The sequence below is a fragment of the Glycine max genome, chromosome 7 (genome assembly GCF_000004515.6).
Source record: "Glycine max cultivar Williams 82 chromosome 7, Glycine_max_v4.0, whole genome shotgun sequence".
Classification (NCBI taxonomy): Eukaryota; Viridiplantae; Streptophyta; class Magnoliopsida; order Fabales; family Fabaceae; genus Glycine; species Glycine max.
Window position 1 is genome coordinate 39,313,382 of NC_038243.2, and position 21,429 is coordinate 39,334,810.

Consider the following 21,429-nt stretch of genomic DNA (forward strand, 5'->3'; position numbering starts at 1 on the left):
TTCATTAAATTTTTTGCTAGTAACTTTAGATATAGCAACTTGACTATCACAATGCATTGGAATTAGAGGTATAGGCTTATTCAACAATGACAAATCACATAACAAATTTTTAAGAAACTCAGCCTCACTACTAACAGTATCTAAAACGATAATTTATGCTTCCATAGTAGAACGTGAAATAATAGTTTGCTTAGCAGATTTCCATGATATTGCACCACAAGCTAAAGTAAAAACATAACCACTTGTTGATTTTGTTTCATCAGAATCAAAAATCCAATTTGCATCACTAAACCCCTTAATTACTGCAGGAAAACATGTATAATGAATGTCATAATTAATGGTTCCTTTTAAGTATCTAAAAACTCTTTCTAATGCAATCCAATGAGAATGATCGGGATTATTAGTATACCTTTCTAATCTACCAACTGCATATGCAATGTCAGGCCTAGAGAAGTTTGTCAAATGCAACAAAGAACCAATAATTTGAGAATATTTATGTGAAGAAATTCCTTTACTCAAATTTTTCTTTAACTTGATGGATGAGTCATAAGGAGTAGAAACAAGTTTCACATCAAAATAATTAAACTTCTTCAATAGCTTTTCAACATAGTGTGATTGGGTTAAAATCATGCCATCATTTTTCTTTATAAGCTTAATTTCCAAAATCACATCTACACAACCAAGGTCTTTCATATCAAAATTTCTAGACAAGAAAAACTTCACATCATTTATGAAATGTATATTACTACCAAATATCAATATGTCATCCAGATACAAACCTAAAATGACACATCCATTATCATCAAATTGTTTCACATACACACATTTATCACTATCATTAATTTGAAAATCATACGAAAGAACAACTTGATCAAACTTTTTGTGTCATTGCTTTGGAGCTTGTTTCAAACCATATAAAGATTTAACAATTTATTTTTCAAGGAAAAACATTTTCAAAAAAAAGATGTCATAATAGTGTCATTAGAAATTTCAGACACTTCTGAATTAACAACTACGAATTTATAAGTAATATTATGTAAAGAATATCCAACAAAAATACAATTAACAGTTTTTTTTGTCAAATTTCCTTTTCTTATTAACAAGGATGTTAACCTTTATTAGACACCTCCACACTTTAAGATATTTCAGATTTGGTTTTCTTTTTCTCCATAGCTCATAAAGATTTTTTTTTTAATTATAAGATACCATATCAAGAAAATGACATACAAAATATAAAGCTTCACTAAGTGTTCATTTTATTGCTTTGTGTGTTGTATTCTCACATGTTTATTATTATTACAGCAAAAAGCTACATATATAGAGGCAATCAGTCACTAACATGTAACAACAAAATACTTGCAGCAATAACAATAACATTAGAAAAAAAAACCAAACAACAAACATCCTAATTTTAAAGACATGTAGTGTTCAAAGGAGAATCTGACCAAGTAAAATATAGTTTTCTAACATATAGGAATGAAATTAGAAGTATGCTTTTAATTTTTTTCATAAACTAATTCTAAATGCATTTTCTCTTCAAAACCATCATTAATAAAGAAAATATATTTTAATTTTAAATTTCAAATTATAAGAAAATATTTTTTCAACAATCTCTCACTAATTTAAAATTTAAGGAAATGAAATAATATAATAAAATATTTTTAATAAAGCATAATATATTGTGTCTTCATCGATTAATTTTTCAAACTTACTAAAAGGGGAGTCAATCATATTCATGACAGATATTTTGATAAAACAAAATGCTACTGCAGAAAAGACTATGCTAAAAAAAAGTAGATAAATTTTTCTCCTTAGAAAATAAAATAAAAATGAAAGAAATAAATAAGAAGAAAAATGTAAATCCTTTAATTAAATAATAAAATAACAGTAGAAAAATAATTTTAATTGACAACACATAAATCAACAATGCACTATATCATACCATAAATATTTAGTCTGGGTTGAAGCGCACAAATGTTATCCTTAGAGAGAAAATGTCCCACTGTACTGGTAGAAAAATTTGATTGCGCTCTACTCCCAAGATACGACAATCCGTTGGTTTCGATCATGTGTAGCGAAAGGATTCCCGAACCTTCTGAACGCCAATATTTTTGTTCTACAAAAAATAAGGTTTTTTACAAGAAAAGAAACAGAAATTTTTTGGGAGAAAAGTAACGAGACTATATGCTTGTGCCTTTTTTAGAAAAGAGGAAATATATATATATATATAGACATTTTTGCAACAACAAAATATGACCGTTGGAAACATGATCGGTTGAAAACAAACTAGTTGACTCATTAAAACGAAATCTTAAGAAAATCTAAAATAAATATTTTATTTTATAAAATAGAGTTAATATAGTTAATATATATTTATAAATTTTAAATTAAAACATAAATATTTACTAACAGAATATACCCAATCTTCATGGTGCTAATCGATATAAAACAATTGGTTAATTGACGGAAAATCTCAAATAAGTTAGCCATTCTAAAAGCTCTTCCATTGAAGGATTACATCTTTTCTTTTATGTCTTGATGTCAAATTAAAGGTAAATTTTGAATCACGTTATTCAAATAATCAAATATTATGTTATGGTAAAATGCCTTCACGCTCTAAGACTTGGCTGTTTTTGCAGCCATCCATGGTGCAATTTTCATTTAAAATATAAAAAAAATTAACAAAAGAAAATATTTATATATAAGACTTGCCTCTACAAGCTGTTGGAATTCAATTACCGATATGTAGATTCTGCTTTTAGTTTCATTATCTCAAGCCATTTAATTACTTTTAAGAACAAAACATTTTATTTTGCGGAATTACTCAAGAAATCAATGATGATAAAGTGATAATAGAGTTACTTGAAATGACTAGCTGTATGAGTGTCAAAGTGCACAAATTGGTTAACTTACATTTAACCCTTTTTTTTCTAGACTTCTTCAATATATGTGAATATCTCTGGTTGCTTGTTTTTTACTTTGTATAGACTGATTCCTCACAATTCCATTGTTTATAAAACCTGAACATTTTGCAGCATCAAGAAAGTGTCAGATTTGGACTCAGCTCAATCAAGGTTTTTCAGCAATGTGAGCATCGAAGTTGAGAGAAAGGGGTGTTATTGACTGATAATGAAAAAATTATGGTGCTATATTTCTCGTTGATTTTTGCTGCGTTTAATACTGTATCAGAGGTTGGATTTCTTTTCTTAATTGTTTTTGAGTCCGATACAATAATTGGCTATGGTAAATATGAGATGGATGAATGAAGATGTAAGGGGTAAACTTAGAACACCACATATAGCTTGATGTGCAAAGCTGGTATTCTACATATTATATACAGTATTTGAGATTTCATACCACTAGTTTAATGCTCGATCTTTTTTTATGCTTTAGTTTTTCCTGCTTGTTACCACATATAGCTTATGTTGTGTCAGTGTCAAAGAAAAAGCTTATGTTGTGTCACATCATTCATCATTATAAATTTGATTTGATGAATTAAAGTGCTATTATTTTTTATTTCCTTAACATGAAAAATACTATTTTTGTTCTTATTTATAAGATGCAGGATCAGCAATTGAACTAATATTTTTAGAGAGTTAGTATTTATAAATTTTAAGCATTCGCTTTTGGATTCAATTGAAATCCTCAACTCAGTAATCAATTCCAATTGCTAGGTTATTTGGTTATTTCTAAACGAAAAGTGTGAATCCAAACTGTTTTGGATCAGTATCTTGATTAAATATAGACAGGGATCTCCCATATTATTTGGGTTCAGCTAGACATTGGAGCATGCGTGATCTCAGTTGTCTATGTAAATAGGCACCTCGGGTATGAATCCTTTTCTACTCTCATTCTTGTTCATTCTTCTCTTACTGATTTAGGCATCAAGGTGTTTGCGCACCACAAGTCCCACATCGACATTGGGTGGTTAACCAACATGAAAAATGCTTATATAATAGGTCACTCCCTTATAAACCGATTTTTAAAAGGATCTTTCGGATGTCTTTAGTGCACTTTAACAACAGACGCTAAACTCTGCCGCGGGATATCAAGATCTGAATCAGATCTCTGTCTCGGAACCAAATCTCAGCCAACGAAACTCACTTTATCTCTGACCCAAAGTTTCCAATTAAAATAAAATTGAATTACTTCCAAGTATAGGATATCCATTCATGTCTTTGTTGGCTGAGGAGAGGCAAAGAAGGAGAAGCGAAGCAAAATCCTATCCCATTCCCACTGCTTGCTCTGCACCTTCGTGCTCTCTCTCACCATCAGAGGGAGGCAGAAAGCAATCCATAGACAACCCAACAATGTTAAAATCAACCTCTTCAATCGTCCATGTTTCCTCAATCATATGTTTGTGATTATGCGCCGCACCGTACCTATAAAGCGTGGCAATTGTCCTCCCACCATGCGCTATGTTAATGCCATCTATGTATCTATAATCATCAATCATGGACTCGATGCTTGTTTCCCAAAACACTGACTCTTTTCCTTTAACGGCCTTCATTTTCACCAACTTTGTGTCCTCAAACTTCACCAGTAGCCCCGTGCGTTGGCTGAAGTAACCCAGCATTGTGTGCATTACGATTTCAGTATTGGACATGCTTTGTGCTTGCAGAATGTGTTGATCCGTTTGTAACCTGAGCATGAAGCAAACCTCGTTGTTAATGTTGTTCTCTCCTACACATTCTGCGTCTAGGAACAAGTTAGCCGTGCACCTTGGGTCCAGTCCCTGATAATAGTAACAACCACTCATGATTAATTTTTTGATTAATTATAAGTGAATATTTCATTCTAACTATGGTTATATTATGTATATAACTTCATTTTTGTTTCAATGTTACTTATTATAAGATTTCATATCATTTTTCTGGACAAAGAAAATATTTTAGTCTTTACTTTAAATAGTCACTTTTTAACTTGGGAGAAAATGAAAAGGGTCTTCTTAAATATTAAAAAAAAATCACACACAAGTTTAATATTAATATCTAAATTAATTAATTAATTTGATATGTATAATTTAATCAATTATAAATAGAAATGAAAAGAATGTTATTTACCTGAAAGAAGCGGCGGAGGGGTCTGGGAGGACCTTTGTTAGCATGGAAAGGTTGAGAAGAAGAATGGTTCCAAGCTAGCTTTCCATTACTGCCAGCACTGACCTTGAAACCGGAAACGACCAATTCCAAACACCATAAATCAGGGTTCTTCTGCCATAATACAAAGCCTCCCACTTCAGTTTTGCCTCTTGATTGAACGCTTTCTTCGTATCCATCACCTTGACGACGCACCTCCGATCCACATATTCTCACTTGTCCCATAGCATACATGCTTTCCAGTGAATTCAACGCAGCTACTCCTCCCGTCGCTGCCACGTACTGCTGAACTATGTACTTGGCACTCGAATCTCTCTGCATGCAGGCCCCCATTTAATTTAACTAATGAAACTATTGGGTGTTGTAGTGGCAACTAATAGCCAAGAAAAATACATGTTTGTATATTAAAATATAAGATATGTTAACCACACACTACTTTAATATTCTACACTCTATCTAGCACAGTTTATTATTGGCTTATGGGGTGAGAGAAAAAAAGTTCAATTGATTATAACTCAAAAGATTGCTAGCAACACAATTCTAACTTAACACACCTCTAACTCTCTCTGTCTCTCTCTCTTTTCTTAATTCTATGATGTGAAGCATCGACACTGACATGGACATCAAACATGACACAGACACGTAAATATCTGTAATATTTAAAATATAGAATGTAGTACGAGTGTCGTGTCGGTGTCGGACACTAACACGAATATGTGTCGAACACCAGACACGACAAGGGACTGAGGTGTCGTACTTCATATATTCTATAACACCATCTCTATTGTTAGATTTCAGGTGTGAGGAAATTTATGAAACGGCAAATGAATGGTAACCCATAATTTGTTAAATCTCTCTTTCTAATTTTCTTTATTTATTTTACTTTTAACAAATAAAAAAGTAACAAACATGTTCGTACATAACTTCGTGATATATTTTTCATTTTTTTAGATAGTGGCATAATTTTTCATGATGTAACATCACTCTGATAAAAGTTACCTAAATATTTTTACATTCTAGACATACTTAGATACGCAAGGTTCGTATGCATGGAGTTCAAAGCGAAATTAATTAACCAAGACAAAAAAAAAATAGAATTGCGTACGTACGTGATATAGTTTATGAGTTATTATCACCGTTATAGATTTATATGCTCTAATATATACCGTGGCATTGAATAATTAATATATATAGATGATTGGTAAGGCTTACAATGGAACAATCTTTGAGGGGGCGAGTCAAATTATGGTCTGATGGAACCTGAAGAGGAATAAGGGGAGCACCCACAAGCTTAAGCAACACCATGAATTCATTGTTTGATGGTGTTGAGAGACCAGAAGACTTATCAACGAATTGAGCATTCATGAGAGTTCGCATGTTCTTCCAACGATTGGACCCATTGCTGCCCATGCCGGACAACATCTCCTCGGGAATTGGCACCTCAAGGACGGTATCCAACCCATCTTCATTGTCAAAATTAGGGCACAACTTCCTCATTGTTAATTTTTTCAAGGAATGTTAATTAATATTAATTTGACCCAATTAAATGAATAGATTATCAAGAAAGAAGGAAAGGAATCCTTTTGAATAAAAACGGAACCCTTCCTCTTTCTGGGTAGTGAGCACCCCCTGTGCCTGGAAAGGCTTAGGGTTAATTTTGTGTCCCTAGTGAAAGGGGAAGCAAGACACATGACGTACGAGCTCTTGCGTTTTCTTTCCTAGCCGTTCCTTGCCCGTAGGCCTAGGTGCCTTTAGCTGCACATATATAGTTTTCTTTTCTTTTCTTTCTTTAAGGAAATTTAGCATGCACAAGAAGGGTCATGTGTCTTCTTTCTTTATATTTTTTTTCTTTACTATTTTCCACATTTATGATTTTATATTTTAAAATAATATGAAAAAGTTCCACAATTCTTTATATATTTCAATATAAAAATATATATATAGATACTACTAGTTTACTTTTTAAAGAGATATATGATGGGAAAGTTAGCAAGAAGAATTAATTTGTTTTGAAATTTATTAAATGGAGATAAATATTGAATTAATATTTAAATCGGGATAAGTCATAGGATTTTTCATCATTTTTGGTAATAAAGTCATAAAAAGTTAGATGATTTTGTTTTTTTTTACCAAAATCGTAAAAAGTGAACTATTTTTATTTTTTTTTAAAAGAATTTAAATGAAGTCCTAAAATAATTAACAACTTCCAAGTCTCAATTTTTTAAAATTATTTATTTGTTACGACTTCAAAGTCATCCAAAAAAATTTATTTTTAAAATAATTTTTAACAACTATAAATTAGTTTTAAGTTATAGTTTTATTAAATATTTTATATATTTTGTATAATTTTTTATTTAATATATTTTTTAATATTTTTATGTTATTTTATTTAATATTTTTTATATTTTTTTACTAATGATGTTAGGGACTATTATTTGTTTTATAAATTAGAAAAATAATATAAACAAAATACTTAAATTTAAATATAAAATAAAATAAAAAAGTGCTACACACATTTGTTTAAGAAAAATATTAATAATAGAATGATGTCGCACAAAGAGTTTTACTAAAACAAATAATGATTCCTAACATCAATAATAAAAATATATAATAAAAATATAGAAAATATTAAATAAAACATTATATAAACTATAGAAAATATTAAATAAAACTGTAACTTAAAACTAATTTAGAGTTGTTAAAAATTAATTTAAAAATAATTTTTTTTGTATAACTTTAAAGTCATAACAAATAAATAATTAATAACATTGAAAAACTTTGAAGTCCTTAATTATTTTACCACTTCCTATAATTTTTTTAAAGAAAAAAAAACAAAAGTCATTAATTATTTTACAATTTCACTTAAAAAAATCGAAGTTATCCAGCTTTTTAGACTTTATTACTTACAACTTATCCCAATTTGAATATTAATTCAAAATTTATTCCTATTTTATAAATTGCAAAAGGAATTACTCTCTTTTGGTAACTTTCCCGATATATGATCACACTTCAGTGTGTAATTTCCAAAAATCATAATAATAAAAGTAATGGAAATCTTGACAAAAAGATCTTCTCCATTTCTTTAATTAGTGGTTACTTTTATTAGTTAGATTGGTGGAAAACATTGGATTAAATACCTGGAATGTTGTCATTTATGGTATGGATCAAAATAAAGAGTATGAATGAGTACTTGATTTGGTACGGGAAATGCAGGGTTTTGATTTGAGACCACGCTTGCATGGTGGGTGTTCTTAGTCGAGCAGGAAAGCTCACATGCAGAAGCAGCACAATTCATTTCTGATTAATGTCAGTTGAACAAAGTGCTAAAGTTGGGGTGAAGTTTAAATGGGAAAGTTTGCCATTGATCATTTAATTTGTTCCTGAAACAACCGCAAATGGAACCTAAATTTTAAGCTAGAAATGCAAATTTGGTTTTCCTAATATTGCTCGTATTTAGTCCGTATATATAGTTATCATTTGTTCCTTACCTAAGAAATCCATTCAATCTTTTTTTAAAAAAAAATCATTCAATGATTAACATAAATGTAACAAAGGTATAGCATATTACTGATCTGTATAAATTAATTAAAGAGAAAATATAAGAAACATTAAATACCAAATGCGGATAAGAACGTTTCAAATGACGAAGTATTTATAAATATATTCTTGACCCTAAAGTGTTTAATTAGCTGAGCTTCGTCATGGCCAAAGGTTTCAAATGTGTCGCTCAAAAGACCTTTCCTCTTTCCCTGGAAACCCCGTTCCTGCCATATACCGTCTTTCACCCGTTAACCACAACGCACGTGACTCAAAGCATCCAAGCCTTCTTCCTTCTCCTTCTCCGTCACCGTCAAGGATAACGTCCATCGCGCAGAGATGCAAAATGTGCTGCGACAAGGAGAGTTTGAAGAAACTGAAATCCAGCGTTCCGTCGAGGAAGACGAAGGTTCGGAGAAACGGAGAGGAACGGAGGTGAAGAAGACGACGGTGACGAGGAGAAGTGTGGAGGGGAAGGTGAAGGAGAGCTTCGCGGTGGTGAAGAAGTCGAAGGATCCTTATGAAGACTTGAGGAAATCGATGATAACGGAGATGGAGATGTCTGAGGCCGAAGATTTGGAGCAGCTTTTGCAGTGTTTCTTGGCTTTGAACTCGCGGAGTTATCATGCAGTTATTGTGCGGGCTTTCATGGAGATTTGGCAACAAATGTTCGTAATGAAAAATCTCCAAACGAACGTTAAAACTCAGGAAAAGTAAATCGTGTTTTGTTTTGGCTGCTATATATGTGTGAATGTGGGAATTATCTTGGGATGTTTTGGTTTGATTTTGATTTTAAAAATTATTTAATTTGTTACACCTCTATTATACGATAGATAGAAAGAGAGAGATTATTGTGTATGTTAATAAGATATTTATTGGAGAAAATGATTCTTCTGTACATAATTATTCTTTGCTTTTGATGTGCATTTATTATGGTATATTTTGTTGGAGAGAAAGCCAAAAGAATGGAAGGGAGATATAAGAGAAATATTAGATAAACACATGAGATTCACACAAAAAAAAAAATATTTTTTATTCTTTTCTTCTTAATTTCTTCCTATGTCAGAATTAAGAAAGAGAGATTGTACGTGCATGATGTATATATAATTTGGATTTTTCTCAGAAAATATTAACATATTATGATGTAGGGATGATGTTCTCTTTAATTCTTTAAAAGGAAAAATATATATTGAAAATTTAAATGTTATTCAACACTAATAAAGAAAAAATAAAAACATAAATATAATAGATGATTTATGCATGATATGATAGAAAAAAAAATATTAATAAATTATGAGATGTTTAAAATTATAAAGTGTCTAAATATCATTCTTTTTTATTTATAATTTGTGCAAGAGTCATTCATTATGAGAACACAACAGTAATGATTGAATTTGATTTTTAGATTAGATTAATTAGCTTTCATGCGTTTTCAAACTTGTGCTTAATTTGTTGGGTAGGGAAAAATGAAATAGAGGGAGGAAAAGTAGGTAGATGAGAAAATAAAATAAGAGAAATAAGTAAAAAATGAAGAGAAATACAGTTGTTTGGTACCAAAAAAATAGAGTAGAAATAGAATAAAAATATGTAAAATAAAGTGGTTTTGTTATGTGAAAAAAGAAAATATAATAAAAGTACATGAATATCCTTTTGTGTGTAAGAGACCATAATAGTAAAAGGGTAGTATGGTAACTTTGTTTAAACAGTACAAAATTCTTCTAATTTCTCGTCAGTTTAGAGAAGAAATATTGTGCAGTGGGAACGGCAAAATTATTCAAATATTTCGTTGCATTTCACAGCTTCCAAATCAGAGAAATTTCTTAAAGTTTGTAAGTTTCCCACTCTTCTTTTCTATTCTCCAATACTTGAGCGCTATCAAACCCAGCCTCCATAATATTAATTTTAAGGTTAAATGTTAATCTTTTATTTATTTATTTTTGTCCCTCTTTTAATAAAAGGTTTTAATTTAATACCTTATTTTTAAAAATTTCTTCAATGTATATATATTTTTTTTGTCCAACTGAGACATGCATTAAAGCATTCTCTAAATATAAGAAACTGAATGACAAAAATATTATTTTTCTAATTTTATAATTTTAATTTTCTTATTTTTTAATTGAGATATTTTATCTTTTACTTTTAAAATTTATGATTTTAGTTCTTCTATTTTTTAACTGAGAAATTTAGTCTCTCACTTTTAAAAATATGTGATTTTAGTCTCATTTGTTAATTTTAGACTTGATTATGTATTTTTTTTAATTATCTTTTGTAAATAAGTCAGGCTTGTAAATAATTAAATAATTTTTAAAAAATATTTGTCATATATATAATAAATAAATATGTGTTAGTAAATATTTGTAGCATATATCAACATTTGAAATTAATAAAAGGACTAAAATTGTAATTTTCTTAAAAATAGAGGATGAAATATCTTAATTAAAAAACTAAAAATAAAATCACAATTTTTTAAAAAAATTAAAGATAAAATGTCAAATTAAAATATATGAAAACTAAAATTATAAATTTAAAAAAATAGGAAAACAAAAATTATATTTTAGTTAAATTAAATTGAATTAATTTTAAAAATACAGGACTAATTGAAGCATTTTGAAAATAAGAAATTCAACTACATCTTTATTATAAGAGAGACCAAATTACATAAGATAAATACAGGACTAATTGTTTTTTGTCTATAATTTTCTTTTTGTCTATTGTTGGACGATTTTATTTTCATTTATTTAGAAGTTACTAATCTAGAATGTAAATGGATTGGTTAATCTAGAAGGTAAAAAAGGTGTATACAACTACTTTGAAACACAAGACGTTCTTGACATTTATAGAAGCGATTTATTTATTACGGCGGGTGATGGAGCAATATCGCATGGACCAACAAGACTTGCACTTGATTTTTATTGACTTGGAGAAAGCGTATGATAGAGTGCCTAGAGAGATTTTGTGGAAAGCTCTAGAGAAGAAAGGGGTTAGGGTTGCATATATTCGAGCTATCCAAGATATGTATGATAGGGTATCGACTAGTGTTAGGACACAGGGTGGAGAGTCAGACGATTTTCCCATCACAATTGGTTTGCATCAAGGGTCAACCCTTAGCCCCTACCTTTTTACCTTAATTCTGGATATCCTCACGGAACAAATTCAAGAGATAGCGCCGAGATGCATGCTTTTTGCAGATGACATAGTCCTCCTTAGAGAGTCGAGGGAGGAGTTGAATGAGAGGTTGGAAACTTGGAGACGAGCTCTAGAAACACATGGCTTTCGCTTAAGCAGAAGCAAATCGGAGTATATGGAATGTAAGTTCAACAAAAGAAGGAGGGTTTCTAACTCAGAGGTGAAAATAGGAGACCATATTATCTCTCAAGTCACACGGTTTAAATATCCTCATCTTGCGGTAAGACCGGCGATTTTGTACGGCACAGAATGTTGGGTGGTCAAGAGCCAACATGAGAATAAAGTAGGTGTAGCGGAGATGAGGATATTGCGGTGGATGTGTGGTAAGACTCGACAGGATAAAATTAGAAACGAAGCTATTAGAGAGAGGGTTGGAGTAGCGCCTATTGTAGAGAAGATGGTGGAAAATAGACTTAGGTGGTTTGGGTATGTAGAGAGAATACCGGTAGACTCTGTAGTGAGGAGAGTAGACCAGATGGAGAGAAGGCAAACAATTCGAGACAGAGGAAGACCCAAAAAGACTATAAGAGAGGTTATCAAAAAGGATCTCGAACTTAATGATTTGGATAGAAGTATGGTACTTGATAGAACATTATGGCGAAAGTTGATCCATGTAGCCGACCCCACCTAGTGGGATAAGGCGTTGTTGTTGTTGTTGTTGATTTTTTTTTTCTGATCCTCAATAAATTCCTTTGATCAACAAAATTATCACCACTCCACCCCATCACAACAATTACAAACATAAACATCAAACTTAAATGAACATCTCATCACTAATAAAGATCTCATATATAATTTCACGAAGAAAATATGGATGATTTTAGTAAACATGAGAATCAAGAATTATTTCATCAGAGGGTGTTGTCATACCAAGCACAACAATCTATATTTGTATTTTTTTTAATAAAAAAATAATATTTTAAAATAAAAAAATTAATTAAAAAAAATAAACCTCATTCAGTAGCAACAAGCACAACAATCTTTCAAAACCTAGTTCTTCAAAGGAAATTTAGATGTATATCATTTTATCTCTAGAAGGATCAACTGATTAAAAAAATATATATGTTCGTTCAGCAGCAGCACCAAAGTAAACACGCTAAACATAATTTTTCATTCACCAATGAATTTAGTTCACTTTTGGCCCTGATTAGAAACCAAAAAGTGTTTCAGGAAGAAAAAAAATACAAGGGCTCCTACAACAAAAAAAAATGAAGTCTATTTTGCTAAATTACACCGGTCTTGCTGTCTTAATGTTGTATCTATGTCCTGCATCTGTAAAAATCCAGCATTTCTTCCTCCACGGGATGGGTCGGGCCTGTTATAACAAGGCAATGCAAAGGTGCTCCAAAATCAATCAACTGCAACTGCTTCATTGTTCCAGCTACTATCATCTGATCTTCATTACCAAGCCGTGCAAGCCCAACACACTCAGTATCCTCAGTGTAGGCTGCAAGGCAAAGAGGGGAAAGGTACTTTTAACTAGATAGTTATATTTCTAATGAGAAATAATAGGAAGTCCATATATATAAACTCTATCACAGTGAAGATTAGCTTCTAATGAGCAAATATTATTATGGCACATACATCTCTGATCCACAAGTAAAGACAAGGGACAAAGAAACATGGACCACAAGAAATACAGAAATGACTGATCTATATAGCAACAGCTCAAACAATCTTTGAAAACAAAGCAATTTAAGATGCCAAAAATCTAGAACCGATGACTATATCCATTATAATTATTGAGTAGCTATAAATTGCAAAGGACAAATTCATTTGGGAAAGATAAGCATTGATAAATTGTTTGATAGTGGTGGTGAAACTTTAACAAGCATAGAAAGGACATCATTTTGCTTGTTGCTTTCCAGTGGAGGAACTTCCACTGTTTTATATAGCACAATGTATTATAAAAAAACACAGAATGAGCTTATTATAATGTTCGCAACAAATAATTACAATCCAGATAAAATTTGAAAGGTTTATATCATTGGAATTAGTAACAATCAAGAAACAAATAATTTACACTTGAAATTTATGCCCAAAATATAGTGATGTAAAAGCTTGAGGAACTTACCAGGTTCTTCATGTGCTTGCACAATCTCCAAGAGCTGCTCAATGGCTGTGTTTATTGTCATATACCTGGGTGGTTCATAGGCTTTTCTTCCCCTGAAACAACCAAATAAAAAAGATTAATAAAAATAAAGAATATACAGTATGTAGAAAAAACATATACTTTAGCAACCCATACTTACTGATCACTTAACAAACTACATTAGCAACAGTAAAAAAGGGACCACTTAGAAAACCAACCTGCACAAAGATTCTAGTGTGGGCTCCTTCACACGAATATCTGTAAGCATTACAAAATCAGAAATCATATTAGCTTTCTCAATAAACAAATAGGAAAACTCTCTAGTACACTAGTCAAAGAAGAAAGTTTTCATCTAAAGTTGTTATCAACTTCAGATGGTACAATCATTTGAACATTTATTTGAAGAAAGTAACAATTTTTGGCTAACTATCTTCTAGATATTTATATGACACTCTAGGCTCTGGATTCCATTCCAAGAAGTAGAAGATAATAAGTTTAGAAAACAAGCTTTTAGTTCACTGATCAGCAAATGCAAGAAGCACCTATTTCATTATAGCACCTGCTGCATCACACAAATGCATTTCATACACAGGTTCCATATAAGCAAATACCTATGTTAGATTTATATTTTTAATGTATGCGCACAAAAAATTCTAACACAAGCAGTATTTAAAGTTTAAACTACAAATAGCAGATAGTACCTAACAAGCAAAGTGTATGCAGTCCCATCATTCGGTTTCTTTGAATCTTTTCATAAAAGCTATCAGGTCTCCACGTCTCTGTAAAGAATGGTATAGAAACAGTCTCCCCATAACGGTAAAGCTGTAGACCACAAACTCCAATAGCATTCATCACAGATGCATTGTGTACTACTTTGACTTCAATTCCCATCTTATTTGCTCGAACAACAAGGTCAGTGTGAGTGGTAGCCCTAGTAAAAAACACAATCAAAAGTGTTAATATTATGGGAGAGCGTTTGAGCAAAGCAATGTAAATGTTGGATAGAGACATAGCAATAGCATACCCAAAAGGGTCCCCAACAACAAGGAAAGCAACATGGCCATGATCAGCTTCAGAGAGAATTTCATGGGCCTTTTCTTCTACCATTTCTCTGTCGGCAAGGATAATGGGTTTACCGTATAGTTTTTCCTAGTGATTATAAAAGGAGATGAAAAATGTGTAAATTGAAGTAGAGGGAAACAATCATAGGAAAACAAAAATATCAGAATTTTTTTAAGAGCTGAAAGTCACACCCATTTGACATGGCCACACGTCATCATAGAGCTCAAAGAATATAAGAGGTGTTCCATAGAAACAAGTCAAGTATGATCAAATATGTAAAAGTTATATACGTTGATCCTAATTACAGTCTAATAGTGCTGACAACAAGTAATGAGCTATCACAAACTAAGTGATTAACTAACATGTGGTAATCCTAATTACACTAAGAGTGCTGACAATAAGTAATGAGCTATAATAAACAAGTGATTAACTAACAGATTTTTATTCTCCTGATAGAAAGGAATGGTTAATAGATAAAAGGTACCAGGTTGGAGATGCCATTGGTGGAGAGACCAAAGGAGAGGAGGGAAGTGTAGGCTTCCATGTAAACCTTGTCACACTTCTTCACAGCTTCCAAACCTTTGAGAGTGATGTCTTTCTCATCACCCAACCCTAAACCAATTATGTACAACATTTTTTTCTTTTGTTCTTCACTCTTTGGTATTTGCTTCTCAAATCAGAAAATAACCACACTCTTCCACTCTAATTAATTCTTTTTTCACCTTTCCTCACTTAGTTTTTCTTTCCTATTAACCTATACCATCACACTCAACTCCAGCGAGAGCAAAAAGTAAGAGAAGAAATCAATAATTATTAAGGGAGTGAGAGTACACGGCGAATGGAGGTGGCGGTCGGAGCACACGGCGGCGGCGGGATGGGTTCTCTGAGCTTTTGATTTATAGTTTTGACAACGATGACGCGAGTCTGATAAATTCAGTAACTTTCTTTATACGTTGGGTCGGGTTTCGCTTTCTGGACCCGAGGCCCAACCCAACATTAGCCTTTCTAAAACCAAATGGTGGTGTTCTTCATGATACATCCAACAAATTTCTTTTACATCTAGATCTAGAGTGTGTTTGGATGAAAAAAAATTAAAATTCTAAAAAAATTTAAATTCTAAGAATTTTAAATATTTTAATTGAAATTCTTTTATTTTCAAAATTTTGTGTTTGGATAAAAAAAGTTAAAATTATAAGGGTGAAAAAAAAATAATAAAAAAAAAAGAAAAAATATGATTTGTGTGCTAGTTATACGTGTTCTTCTATGTTCTTAGGCCGGAACGATGTTCCACAATTTCACACCGTATTTCTTGGAGAAGACGGTAAGAAGAGAATTTCAATTTCTCACCTTTTAGAAGGAAATTGAAATTTTAAATTTTTAATTATTTAAAATTCTGTTTTAAAATTCCAAAATTTTAAATTCTTTATAAAAAAATTCAGACAATGAATTTTAGATTACAGAAATTCAAATTCCCTGATAAATTATTTTCCTCCGTTAAAATTCTCTATCCAAACATACTCCTAACATATTTTAAAAATTTTAAGTATGAATCCTTTTTAACTTTTTTCACAAGGCCAATCCATATGAATTCATATGAATGTTAATCGTATGGACCCATGCAGATTATCAATCAGTATATGAACTCATACGACAATTCGTATGATTTAGACAAATTGTTAATGATATGTTTTATAAAATAATTTAAAATTTTAAATATCAGTTTACATATAGATTTAATAAAAATTTATATATGTAAAAAATATATTATTAAATTAAAATTTATTATTTTAAAATTTATTATGTAAATTTACTTGTGTATTAAATATATATTAAAAATTTTAATATTATATATATCATTGTTAATTATTTTTTAATATAATTAATCTATTAGTTCAGTTGATTAAAACGTGATATTAATAACATGAAAGTTATAAACTCAAAACCTGCATAATCATTAATTTTAAATTATTTTATAAAATATATTTTAAAATATAATATGAATAAATGTTGGATGTAAGAAGAAAATCTCCAAATCCTTGTGGCGTGTTTGTCCTTTGTGTGGCTCTTCTGTTTGCAACCTTTCAACCAAAACTTCCTTCTTCTTTTTTTATGTTTTTATTTGTCGCAGGTGACAAACATTACAAAAAAAATTGTATAAGGTTGTTTTTTTTATATATTTCAGAAATTAAGTTTTAAAATGAATATTTTATTAAAAGAAAAAACAAGATGCAAATAGATAGAATTTCCTCCTTTCATGGAGCAGCTTCATCAGTGGATTTTCCACCGACGCACACAGTAAAAGAAATGTGAGAAAAAAATTTCTACCGTTAAAATAAACCATGGGGGTCCCACTTTCAAGATTGGATTGGGTTGGTGGACAAAGAAAAGTATTATGAAAATATTGTTTTTGGAAAACTAAATATATTATTGGGTCCATTTAATAAACTTTTGAGTTTATTAGTGAGAGGAAAAATTTGATTGAATTTTTAAAGTAAGAAATATGATTTAGCATTATAAGAAAATAGTGAAATATTATTTAAAAAGTAGAATATAAACTTTGATGGATTTATTGATTGAAAATACTATTATTAGGATTGACTTGGGAGAACCTTTGGGAATTATTTATGGTGAAACACAAAATTTTTACTTACACAAAAATTATTATCAATTGCTTGGTGTAACAAGATAAGATTTGTTTATCTTATCTTATTAGTATAGTGGGTTTGCTATTTTGAAAGGGAGTTAAGTTAAAATAATGGATATGATAATTATTTATAAGGAAAAGTTATTGTCACTATTATTATAATCGTCATCGTCTTCATTGTTGTTGCCATCATCATAATTATATAATCGTCATCGTCATCACCATTGTTGTCACCATCATAGTTATATAATTGTCATTGTCATCATCATTGTTGCCACTATCATAATTATTAATAAAGGTATGTAGGAATGCCATGGATGAACTCAAATGAAGAAGAAGAGATAACTTATGAAGAAAACTATTGGAATAGAAAGAATATCTGATCATATAAATGGATCAGAAATTGTGGTTTTCATTTATAAAAAAAAATGAATACAAAGTATCTTGCATTACTTATATATTCTCTATAACTACCATAACAAAAAACTAACTACCTCTAACTAATTATAACAAACTTAGTTAGTTAGGCAACTAACAACTAACTCAAGTTATACTATGATGGTTCATATAACCACCTCTAACTAATTATAACAAGCTTAGGTAGTTAGGTAACTAACAACTAACTCAAGTTATACTAGGATGGTTAATACCCCCCTCAAGTTGGAGAATGTATATTTAACATTCCCAGCTTGCACGGAAGAAAATTGAAAGCTCCTGGTGGAAGTGCATTAGTATATATGTCTACAAGTTGCTAAGTAGATGCAATGGGCAGCAACTTGATAAGGCCTGAACGTAGTTTCTCTCGCATAATGTGACAGTCTATCTCAATATGTTTTGTGCATTCATGAAAGTCAGGATTAGCAGTAATGTGAAGAGCGGAACAATTGTCACAAAACAAAAGAGTTGGTCGAGTGTAAACAATCCCAAAATCATCAAGAAAGTGGGTTAATCATTGTAATTCATATGTAGCACTAGCTAGTGCACGATACTCAACCTCAAAAGAACTTTTAGAGATTGTGGCCTGCTTTTTGGATTTCCAAGAAATAAGGGAACTACCAAGATAAACTGAGTAGCTAGTGATAGATCGCTTGGTATCAATGCATCCTGCCCAATCAGAGTCACTAAATGCTTTGAGCAGGAATATGCTAGAAGTAGAGAAAAATACACCAGAACCTGGTGTTGCTTTCAAGTATCTAAGAATCCTATAGGTTGTTTGTTGATGAGCTGATGAAGGATGAGCTACAAATTGACTTAAGTGTTTAATGGAAGCTAATTTGTGTTGTAAATCAGAAATTCGAAGGAAATCACCTTGTGAGTATCGTGCTTTCAAATCTTTCCAGATATCAACCGCGTTGTCCATCCATAAGATGCTTTGACGAATGGAAGTTGCAACTGAGTGTACTAGCCACGAAACCACCATGTTAGTCGCTTTTTTCCAAGTTGTGTACAATCTATGATTCGAGGTTGGTCAAGGAAGGGAACCATCAACAAATTCTACTTTATTCTTCGCACTCAGGGCCGTGAGAGCTGATCTGCTCCAAGAATTGTAATTCGTTGGATCCATAAGAGGCGAAACTAATGCAATTGCTGGATTTTCACTAGGTGCATGTAGTATGGGCTATGAACACTGAGAGATTCATCTTGTTCTTCACTCATCTTGAAGAATTAACAGAGTACTAACAAGACTGAACAAACAAATGAGAGAAAGATGAAGGATAGAGTAGCGCAACAAAGTTCTTCAATTGAAGAGCTGTGATACCATAATAAAGGTATGAGGAATGCCATGGATGAACTCAAATGAGGAAGAAAAGATAGCTTGTGAAGAAAACTGTTGGAATAGAAAGAGTATCTGATCATAGAAATGGATCAGAAATTGTGTTTTTCATTTATAAAAAAATGAATACAAAGTATCTTTCATTACTTATATATTCTATAACTACCATAACAAAAAATTAACCACTTCTAACTAATTATAACAGACTTAGTTAGTTAGGTAACTAACAACTAACTCAAGTTATACTAGGATGGTCAATAGTTATATTGGTTGTAGCAACCAATATGCACTAGTGTCACTATTGTTATTCTCAATATCAATGTCACTCTTATCATTATTTTCACTACTATTACCACCACTCCTATCATCACTATCATTATTATTATCATAGTTGTCACTTTTATCGTCATTATCATTGTTGTCACTAATATCACCAACACCAACATTGTTATCGTCTTCACCATCAATAAAAGTGCTTATTTAAGAAATTGGCTAAAACAAATTGTTTTATCAATTAATCTAAAATAATGTAGAATAAGTTCACAAGTTAACATGATTTTAATCAATTGTGATTAGAGAAGAATTTAATATGATTATATTAATTTGTAAAGAATATTAATAATGAAAACTTTATTTTAATTCCTTAGGTAGAGTATGACTAGCTTTTTTTAAGTTTTTTTTTTTTTTGTTTAAAAGGAGTTGGGTCAAGGAAAAAACTCTTAAAAATTAAGAAACTTATTTCTTATAATAAAAAAGAGGAAAATAGTTTTTTAAAAGAAATTAATTGAAGTAGATTTTAAAAATAAATTGCAAACCTTAACTCCACCCTTTCATCCTATACTTGTAGACGTAGAATAAACAGTCAATGTTTTCAGTTTTAAAAGAGTTTTTAAGCTCCGTAAAAAATGGAGTTGTTTAAAAGCTAAAACATTTAAACAACTTTTTATTTTGAACTTTAACTATCAATTAAATTTTAATATACATTTGATTTATAATACAACAATCAAGTCAATTCATATTATTGCATGCAGTTAAGGATTTTATACAAACTCCCACCTTTTCCATGGGCGTGAGTTTGAATCTTCCAAATACTGGCTTTTTCACTTGATGAGAAACCCTTCCAAGGGAGATGTATGGACATCTAGGGACTAATTGAGCAGCTATAATTGGATAAAACTATTTGGAGTATGAACTTCTACAATAATCTTTAAGTGAACCTCTGATAGTACTAGTATATCATTGGTGCCCTGCTCAATAATATTAGGGGTGTCTCCTTATTCTACCACTTTATCCAAAGTATGTTATCATCTCAATGTTTCTTGATTCTCTTTTAGTGATTAAGCAGGCACATTTCATTTCAATGGTAAGTTGGTTAGGCAAAAGTCCTCAAACATTGGATGGGTGTTCATGTTCTTATTTGATTAGTAGGTTTGTATGCTCCTAGCCTTAAATATAAAGTTTTTCCTTTGCTGAATTGTAGATGAAAAACTTTAAACCTTATCACAAAGTGATATATGACATAGTGTGCTCTCAAACATTGGGACCACTAAAGGGAATTCTTGGATATACGTAAGATAATGTTATCTTTAATGACTTCTTTGATGGTGATTTATACTTTGTTGTATTCCTTTTAAAAGCAAACTTTAGCTATGTTACTTTCTGATTGGAAAGAGAGAGATATCACAGAAAATGTGATGTGCAATTTGGTTGATGCAGTTATATTTCTTAAATCAGACTTTCAGTTATAAAAAAAAAGAAAAAAAATGAAGTGGTTAAAAGTTTGATTAGTTACTCTGAAGTGTTAATCAGTAAAACGTAGACTCTGAAAATGGAAATGGATTCTCCTCACCCAAATTAATGAGTCAAATTCTGTATTGATGGCATATAGAAGGTTTGATTTAGCATGTTGGTTTGATGTTCTAATTTCATATAATCCCTGCATTATCTGCTTAGAGAGGCAAAAAAGAGCATTTCTAGCAATAGAATAGAAAAGGACACAACGTCACCATGAAACATGTTCAAATAAAGGCTAAAA

At 30.9% G+C, this 21,429-nt stretch overlaps 3 protein-coding genes across 3 annotated transcripts; 1 reads left to right on the forward strand and 2 right to left on the reverse strand.

The window, feature by feature from the left end:
- Window positions 1-4,219: 4,219 nt before the first annotated feature.
- Window positions 4,220-5,554, reverse strand: LOC100817578 (uncharacterized). Its single transcript, XM_003528482.4, has 2 exons — window positions 5,064-5,554; window positions 4,220-4,735 (listed from the first exon to the last, which is right to left on the reverse strand). Exons 1-2 carry the CDS (start codon window positions 5,430-5,432, stop codon window positions 4,223-4,225), a joined length of 882 nt encoding a protein of 293 aa, XP_003528530.2. The 5' UTR covers window positions 5,433-5,554; the 3' UTR covers window positions 4,220-4,222.
- Window positions 5,555-8,975: 3,421 nt separating this feature from the next.
- LOC106799316 (transcription repressor OFP8) lies at window positions 8,976-9,353 on the forward strand. The gene has a single exon (XM_014777522.1). It carries the CDS (start codon window positions 8,976-8,978, stop codon window positions 9,351-9,353), a length of 378 nt encoding a protein of 125 aa, XP_014633008.1.
- A 3,466-nt stretch (window positions 9,354-12,819) lies between these two features.
- Window positions 12,820-15,902, reverse strand: LOC100784092 (probable diphthine methyl ester synthase). Its single transcript, XM_003529362.4, has 6 exons — window positions 15,461-15,902; window positions 14,939-15,063; window positions 14,616-14,845; window positions 14,133-14,172; window positions 13,897-13,988; window positions 12,820-13,269 (listed from the first exon to the last, which is right to left on the reverse strand). The coding sequence occupies exons 1-6, from the start codon at window positions 15,608-15,610 to the stop codon at window positions 13,082-13,084; spliced, it is 825 nt and encodes a 274-aa protein (XP_003529410.1). The 5' UTR covers window positions 15,611-15,902; the 3' UTR covers window positions 12,820-13,081.
- Window positions 15,903-21,429: the final 5,527 nt, after the last annotated feature.